The sequence below is a fragment of the Solea solea genome, chromosome 17 (genome assembly GCF_958295425.1).
Source record: "Solea solea chromosome 17, fSolSol10.1, whole genome shotgun sequence".
Taxonomy (NCBI): domain Eukaryota; kingdom Metazoa; phylum Chordata; class Actinopteri; order Pleuronectiformes; family Soleidae; genus Solea; species Solea solea.
The window spans coordinates 10,180,284-10,188,472 of record NC_081150.1 but is presented as its reverse complement, the minus strand read 5'-3'; the positions used below and the strand labels follow the sequence as shown (position 1 = coordinate 10,188,472).

General features: G+C 41.8%; 1 protein-coding gene across 2 annotated transcripts; it reads right to left on the bottom strand.

The window, feature by feature from the left end:
• On the bottom strand, positions 1-6,102 carry tdh (L-threonine dehydrogenase). 2 transcript variants are annotated; one of them, XM_058614321.1, is made up of 9 exons: positions 5,954-6,102; positions 4,102-4,299; positions 3,736-3,778; positions 3,544-3,614; positions 2,855-3,004; positions 2,578-2,750; positions 2,383-2,473; positions 1,842-2,111; positions 1-1,480 (listed from the first exon to the last, which is right to left on the bottom strand). In XM_058614321.1, the coding sequence occupies exons 2-9, from the start codon at positions 4,289-4,291 to the stop codon at positions 1,341-1,343; spliced, it is 1,128 nt and encodes a 375-aa protein (XP_058470304.1). In that variant the 5' UTR covers positions 4,292-4,299; positions 5,954-6,102; the 3' UTR covers positions 1-1,340. The 2 variants fall into 2 exon arrangements, with proteins under 2 accessions (XP_058470304.1, XP_058470305.1); XM_058614322.1 differs by lacking the exon at positions 5,954-6,102 and adding an exon at positions 5,027-5,101.
• Between the last annotated feature and the right edge of the window lie 2,087 nt (positions 6,103-8,189).

Below are 8,189 nucleotides of genomic sequence, written 5' to 3'. Positions count from 1 at the left end.
AAATGTAGAAAATGTTTAATTTTCAAAGCCATTTGCGACTCAAAAGACGCCAGAAGTTGCTGAAGACTTTTTCCAAGAAACCATTTTAAACATTTTTACAGGAAGTTGAAATACAGAAACCACAAATGTGGCAGACAGTGTCACATTTCCCTTTTATGTCAAAATATATCCCAGAGTTTCAGGGAAAAAAGAAAAATATATATATATATTTATAAAAGTGGACAGAAACAATTAGAAAAAAGCAGTATTGAGAAATACTAAACTTAAGGAAAAAAAAAAAAAAAAAAAAAAAAAAAGCGCCCATGCATTTAACACCGGACAATAAATAACATGTGGAATAAACAGAAGAAATATCACTCCCACAGCTCAGACTACAGATGCACTGTATCAGAATATCAGATTTTACCCCATAGGCTTTTAGTCATCAGTTTGTTTGTTGTTTTTTTTTTTTTTTTAAAACAGATCATCTAAAGTGCAAAGGACACAACTTGTGCATCTGAAACCCCCTCCATCCAGAGTTTTAGACCCCCGTATATAAATGTTGGATGGGCAAATGGATATTTATGCAAACAAACCTGACCTGCTAGAAATACAAAATTAAATCATTTGCCATTCTACACACCACAGTACAGTACAGGCAGTGTGGCGGTTAGCACCATTGCCTCACAGGAAGAAGGTCAATCGGACAAATCCTCGTTTGACTCATGACTTCACCGTCTTTGTCAGTGTTGATTTTTACATGTTCTCGCCGAGTGTGCGCGGCTTTTCTCTCCAGGCTTCCTCTTGTACATAGTTGTGAGTGTAAATGGTTGTTTGTCACTGTGTGTCGGCCCTGTGATGAACCGCTGACATGTCCTGGATGTACCCTGCCTTTCACACTGTGTCAGCCGGCACAGGCTTTAGCTCCCCGTGAGATCCTCAAAACATAAGCGGTAGAAAATAAATGAATTTTACATGATTTCATTTTGTTTTTCCTCCCCCACAGCCTTGTAAACATTGAGCAATTCATAAAACATGCAAGTCATCTTTTAGCCATACACACTTGCACAGGGGCACACCGTTATCGGATACCTCAACTGACAGAATGCCGTTTACCCAAATGTCCAAGCTGTAAAAAAAAAAAAAAGGGGGGGGGGGGAAGAAGAGAGCAAAGCAGGGAGGGGGATTGTCTGGCTTGCACCCACTTCTACATTCTGGACACACGAGAACCTTGTGTCAGGCAAGCAGAGCCCCTCTGGTTTTACAGAGAGAAAAGAGTGTATGTACAAGCCCTGTTCCTCTTTTCTCTTTGGTCAGTCTATACTCAGAAAGTTCAAACAATACACAGAATGCTGTTGCGCTCAGTTAGCATGAGCCACACATGTGTCTGTACCCAGGTAGTTGAGCATTGTCTGGACGAGCTCTGGCATGTCGTAGTCGTGTTTCCAGCCCCAGTCTCTCCGTGCATTGGAGTCGTCGAAGTTCATCGGCCAACTGTCAGCTACAAAGACACCAACAAAAAGGAGATGCATACTAAATACTAAGTGTGGCTTTGTCTTTTCAGCATTGAACTTGTACTTTGTTTAACCTTAAATTACATTTCACAAACTCAAATTTCCTCTTTCAAATAAGGAGTACAATGAAAGACTACAACACTCATCCCTATGTGGCCTGGATTGACCAATATATTCTTGTTGGGCAACTTAGTAAAGAACGATTACCAAAGCATGCTGGCCTTTATGACCTTCCATGTGATTCTAAAACACAACATTCTACAGCTGATGGATCAAGACAATAAGGAAATTAAGGCACCGTGGTATGAACACATCCTGTGTTTGCCATCAATAAAGTTCAAAACTCACCGATCGCCTGTCTGACGGTGTCTACGTCATACGTGACCTCCAGCTCGGGCACCTGCTTGTGGAGCTCCTGGGCCAGTTCCTCGGGGGTGAAGCTCATGGCGTTGATGTTGTAGGTCCTCATGCTCAGCGTCTCAGCTGGAGCCTCCATTACCTCCAGCGTGGCTCGGAGGCAGTCGTCAATGTACATCATGGGCAGCCTTGTGTCGGGTTTCAAGTTACACTCGAACTTGCCGGTTTTGATTGCGTCATGGAAAATCTGGACGGCATAATCTGGTCAGAGACGGGGACAGACACTATTGCTTTAGTTCTGGAATTAAAGCTGTAATGCGCAGCAGCGTGAAGTGAAATATCAGAGAAGCTCAGACAAGAGAAAGAATGTGTACATTATTAGCTGCGGGCCAAAAGAAATAAGCCAGCAAGTCATGACAACCATCTGGTAAAACCAGTTGCATAACAGACTCGTGGTGTGACCGGAGCAGTACAGGAATAGACATTCATTAAAACTGAAACCCTGCATAAGAGTGAATATAATCTCGCTCACCTGTTGTGCCACCTCCGGGCTGGGAGTCAGCAGAGATGATTCCTGGATAACGGAGGCAACGGAAGTCCAGGCTGTAGCGGTGGTGGTAGTACTGTTGCAGAAGAGAATTAACCATTAACAAAATGTCTGTGTGTTTCTGTGTCTGCACGTGTCGGACCAAATATCAATACTATTACTACTGATCCAAGGCCTCACCTCTCCCATCAGCTCAGCGTGGACCTTGGAGACGCCATAGATCGTACGAGGTCTCTGCACACAGAGATCCGGCGTGGGGTTACGCGGTGAAGTGGGACCGAAGGCACCGATGGTGCTGGGGACAAAAAGACGCAGACCATGCTCCGCTGCAATGTCCAAGATGTTGTGAAGCCCTAAAAACGGGGGGGGGGGGGGGGGGGGGGGTGAAGAGGTTTCAGATTAGGACTATCCAGTTTTTTGCGATTACTTTTGAGACAATACATGTTACAGTTCTCACCGGTGATGTTGACAGAACGAGCCAGGGCCACGTTAGCTTCCCCGACAGCACTAAGGAGAGCGCTGTAGTGGAACAGCCACGTGATGCGATTGTTCACAACAATTTCTCTCAGGTTCTTGTAGTCCAGAATGTCTGAGTAGATGAAGGGACCTAAGGGTGACAGAAGTTACACATTTAATTTCATCTTGTACACGTATGCTTATTAAGAATAAATACAGTTATTGCCATTTCCATCACAGTAAAATGAAAACACGATATATTAACGGCTGTTTCTCCATTCCTAAAGGTAGTATTGTGCACGACAGCCTTGGAGTTCGGTGTTGTTTACAGCCGAAGTCTGTTATCTGCTACATCCTTTTATGCCCTTGAGAAATGTCATTACCAGACTCTGGCAGAACAAGGCCTCCACCATGCGTCACATATTGACTCAGGAAAATTGAACAACCTTTTTCGGGGAAAGTGTGACGTCCCCTCGTACACAGATAATGAAAAAAATCAATATGTTCAAGAGGGCTTTTTAACTTCTCACACAAAAAAGCAAACAACTAGGCAGCAGTACTGCAATCTGTACTGCCAAACAACCTTAAAAAGAGATAACATTTTCACTTGCTTATTTGATTGAGACATTTGTCTCCTGGGAATACACAACTCTGTACGATACTTTAAATTCTGATTATTTTCTTACTCACCACTGTGGAAAACGTTGCTGGGAGGTTTCCTGATGTCAGACAGGATGACATTGTTCTTTCCGAACCTCTTCCTGTAAAGCAGGAAATTATAACACCACTTTGAAAAAGCGTCACAACCTGTCTCGTGTTCCAGAAGTAACAACTGACCAATCACAATCTAGAGGGAATTTATGAACCAAGCACAAATTTTACCTCAGCAATTTGGCGAGCCCCACTCCAAGCTGCCCGAGTCCACCTGCATTGAATGGAGACAAAAAAAACACACACACACACACATTAAATCAGCACTAGTTTCCATGGTGATTGGGAAAAACGGTAAAGACTGAGCCATAAGGAAAAAGGTCACAGCACTCTTGACGCCTACACTGGTTTCTTAACATTCTGCCTTCATTGACAAACCCTGCCAAGAATCCTGCTGGTTCTGAACTCCTGTGGGAGTATGTTTTTGCACTGACTAATGACTTCACAATCTTCGTTTCAATGAATGTGTTTTTTAAGCAAGTTATCTCAAACTGAAACATAGTTTTAAGTAAACTGGGAAAACCTGGCGCTGCCTACCTGTGATGAGCACCTTGGGATGGTCCGTCTCCGCGAAGGACACGGAGTGGAAGCTGGCATCGGAGGTCACCTGCCTTGGGGAGAAGCTGATGCTGCGAACAGCCACAGTAAGAGGCTGGCAGCCACACCCAGCAGGGCTGCTGAGCAGCACCTGCCTGGCTACTCTGCTGAGATTTCTGATGGCAGTCATGCTGATACCTGCAGAGCAAAGAAGACTGTGTTCAAGTCTTTGAGGCCAAATCCAGCACGGACTCATTTACAGAAAAATGCACTCAATGACAATTTTGTCCCCCTTTCATAAAAAAAAAAATAGATGACTTAATGAAAGCCACCTATGTGTCTGGGGCCCATTTTCAGCTAAGTTTATTGACTATGGCATGAATTTCTGAGTGAAGAAAACTGGGCTTCTCTCCATACCTCAAGCACAAAGAGACACACAGTAAAACTGACGCTGAGGGAACAAACCACTGAATGCATGTGCGCTAAAATGATGACATGTGCGAGAGATCAAAGGAAATGGAGGGGGAAATTAAAAAAGTCTGGAAAATGTTTCGGCGTGCAGTGGAACACGTAGTGGCTCTTTGTTTTCAGTCTCACACACACACGCACACACACACAGCAGCACAAGCAGGACTAGTCCAGCGCATAGCAGCACCTCTGCGTTTCCACACACACACACACACAACATAGTTCACATTTATGATTTACCCTACACAAATAATTAACACAGAAAACAACAAACCTTGCAAGAGTGCAGCGTTTTAAGAAAACAAACAAAAAAAACCAAAACAGTATTTCTCCCCAAAATAGACAATACATTAAAATGTTCATTCAAGTAAAAGTCAGCACGTGTGAGTTTATCAATTCATTCACAAAGCCGCCTAAAAAAAGTCTGCGCTTCGCATTGATACAGACGTGAACTTACCGTAGTGGCTGAGAGCTTCCAAAAAAGGGAGGATGGGTGCAACGTGAATGCATTTATACGGCCCTGCCTTCACTGAGAGCCAATCAGGAGGAGAGGGCGTTCAGCGACGCATAAAACAGGCGATCACTGCCAATATCATGGCTGCTTAACCGTAGTGACGGGATTGGTGAATTACAATTCTCCCCCACGGGGTAATTATTGTTTAAATCAAACATATATACGTTGTATTATTCGTCTCAATTGTGAGATAAAACTGTACCGTTTTGCGTACCTGTTCCTCCTTGTGCGCCGTTCACTGTTGCGCCAACGCAGATTTACGTACAGTAAACACTACGTAAGCCAATGCAGATAAAGTGAGGAGGTGGGGGCTTTTTATTGTGTGTGTGTGGGGTGAGGGGGTGTCCCACGTGGTCGTTGGGGCGCGTAAAAGGCTTACAAAATTTTGAATGACTGAGAAAGAGCAGCAGACAGAAACTACTTATATATATATATATATATATATATATATATATATATATATATATATATATATATATATATATATATATATATATATATATATATATATATATATATATATATATCTCTTTGACTTGTTTAGGAGTGCTAACCTAGCCTAATAACAGTTTTCTAATGTCTAATATTTGAGCTAACATGCTACTAAAGAGGGTCACAATTGAAATGACTTAAAATATTAAGGAATTATTTAGGAAAAAAAAAAAGGTTATAGGAAAAAAACATAATACAAAATGTCCCCCAACCGTCGGTTCAAACTACATACAACCCCATAGACGTGACTCGTCTCAAATGTCTTGAATAATAATTATGATATTACACTAATAACACAAAATATACACGCAAGAAAATAGGCAGCATATAGCCTTGTTTCAGAACTGTATCGTAAGTGTGTGAGTTTCTGTTACTCACCGGTGTAGACGAAGAAGCAGCACAAATAAACCCAGAGAGAGAGAGACGTGAAGAGAAGATGTGGCTTGTGTTTCCTCCTGTGATGTACGGTTAGCTGCTGCTGCCACTCTGGCCTGCTGTCTGGGAGTGTTATCCTCACCAACTATTGCATCAGCTGCGTTTATATACGAGCGCCGCGTGTTCCCGGCGGCAGCCGGCGTCTCTCTGATTGGTGGAGATTTGAAGGTGCGGTCCTCTCTCACAGGCCACGCCCACACAGAGACTCTGCCCAGCCAGTGTGTGTGTTTTTTTTTTTTGCGTCCCCTCAGCTACGTGACTTCCCCAAAACTTGGCTCTGACGGTCTCTGACACATAGGCCGACACATTATTGTCAAGTACAATCCTATGCACGGATTATACTGTTCAAACAAAGCTCATGTTTTAAAAATCATGGTTATTATGTAGCGTTGCCTTAAAATTATTAAGATATGTGTTTCTAGTTTTATATTTCCTGGTGTTTATAATGCTATCTATCTATCTTATCTATCTATCTATGCTGCAAATGTCTATCTACATTTAATAACCTGAAATTTGTATTTTTATCTTATATTAATCATAAGTAGTTAAAAAAAGTGAAAAGTTGAGCAGTTTTAGTATTCATTGATAGCTTGAGCTCTATATACCACTATATAAAAGGTAAATCCGTACGGCATGGATATGTATTCCTTTAATTAATGTTAACATTTAAAGCCTCCAGACATGGATTCAATTTGGCAGCGAATAAGGTTTTTAAAAAAAATTCTAATTCAAAGAAACTAAGGAGGAATTTAAGGCATGTAGAGCAGTTGTAGACATGTACAAGAGACAAACAGAAGACAGATTTTTGTAAGAATAAAAATATATAAATAAAAGAACCAGCTATATATACAAGAAGACTCATAAACATCCAGCCTAACATTCACAACATTTTGAGTTCATAGGGAGGTTTAGTTTCCCTAACTCTTCGACTTAAAGACCAGGGGGAAAAAACAGCTGAGTCATATTTATTTTATCAGTTGTATGACATTTGCACAGAAACAGTCAGACCTTTAACTATTTGCTTTTGTCGCAGCTTCATTTTATGGGACACCTTGTCCATTATTACGTCTGCATTTCCACAAAGGACTTTCGTTTTTTTTTTATGAAGAAACTCTGGAGTATTTGTGTGAGATTTTGTGGGTTTGACCATTTGGGTGTTGTTGCAACAGGTGCTACATCATGTCCTCAAGCAGAACATCAACAAGCTGGACACTTTAAAACAAATGTGCTCATGTGTTTTGACACTATTAAAAAAGGAGGAACACTTTTAATGACTAGATAATCAAGTCCTTGTGGTTGAACTGCAGGTATGAGTGGCCTTGAAGGGAGTGCTGTAACGTTTTCTAGTGGCCTTGGTAAAAGTGTGAATGTGAACATGAGGACACCCCGGGTCTGACTGTCAGTTTTGTTTGCAGTCAATAGAGGAGGGTGAAAAAGGTCGTGGAATGTCTCTGAGTGGATGTGAGCTATGGGGTGGGATTAAGATTGGTGCCGGTGTGTGAGTGGAGGACAAGCGCACACCCCCGCCAAGGCATCGACTTACTCAAAAACAAGTTCATAAACTGACAGACTTTCTGTGCAATCAAGAGGGAAGTCCCATTTCTAAAAACATCACAATAATTGTCCCTTATATTGAGGGAATTTATCTTTTTAGCCTACACAAGAGGAAATTATAAGAACTTCAATTCGATTGTCCCTGACAGTAATAAACCTCTGATCTTTTAAATAAGGATACACAACCACATCAATATGTGCTGCCGTTAAGTAAAACGGTGGAAATAGTCACGGCAAGAATTTGTCTCGTGAAGAGTAAAGGCTTCACGTGGCAGCTGATCTTTGGGGCTATTTATTCCCCCCGTCACCTCCCCCAGTCACCTCACATCAGATGATCATTTCGTCATAGCAGTGGTAACATATTCTGTGAGGTGCCTGCCTTTTCTGGACAGTATGGGAAAATGTTGATGATGATTGGACAGCTGCTTATTTTTCACTGTGGGACGAGACCAAAACAATGAGCCTAAAAATGCTCCTTGCAGCTGAGGAGAAGTGACAATTACATGTAACAATTTCATACGATTGACTTTTGTTTGTTTTTTTGTCTAAAAACACATCAGAAGCTTTAAAGGAAGGCGTTTCTATAACAAGGACATTTAGGACAAAATAGTCAGCAAATCCGCCA

Bases quoted from the DNA above. Each gene is read 5' to 3' on its own strand.
- tdh (XM_058614321.1), bottom strand. From the start codon at position 4,291: ATGACTGCCATCAGAAATCTCAGCAGAGTAGCCAGGCAGGTGCTGCTC. The intron at 2,474-2,577 runs GTGAGGCCTTGG...CTTCTGCAACAG, and splicing joins ACGCTGAGCTGATGGGAGAG to TACTACCACCACCGCTACAG. The intron at 1,481-1,841 runs GTGAGTTTTGAA...GTGTCTTTGTAG, and splicing joins CACCGTCAGACAGGCGATCG to CTGACAGTTGGCCGATGAAC.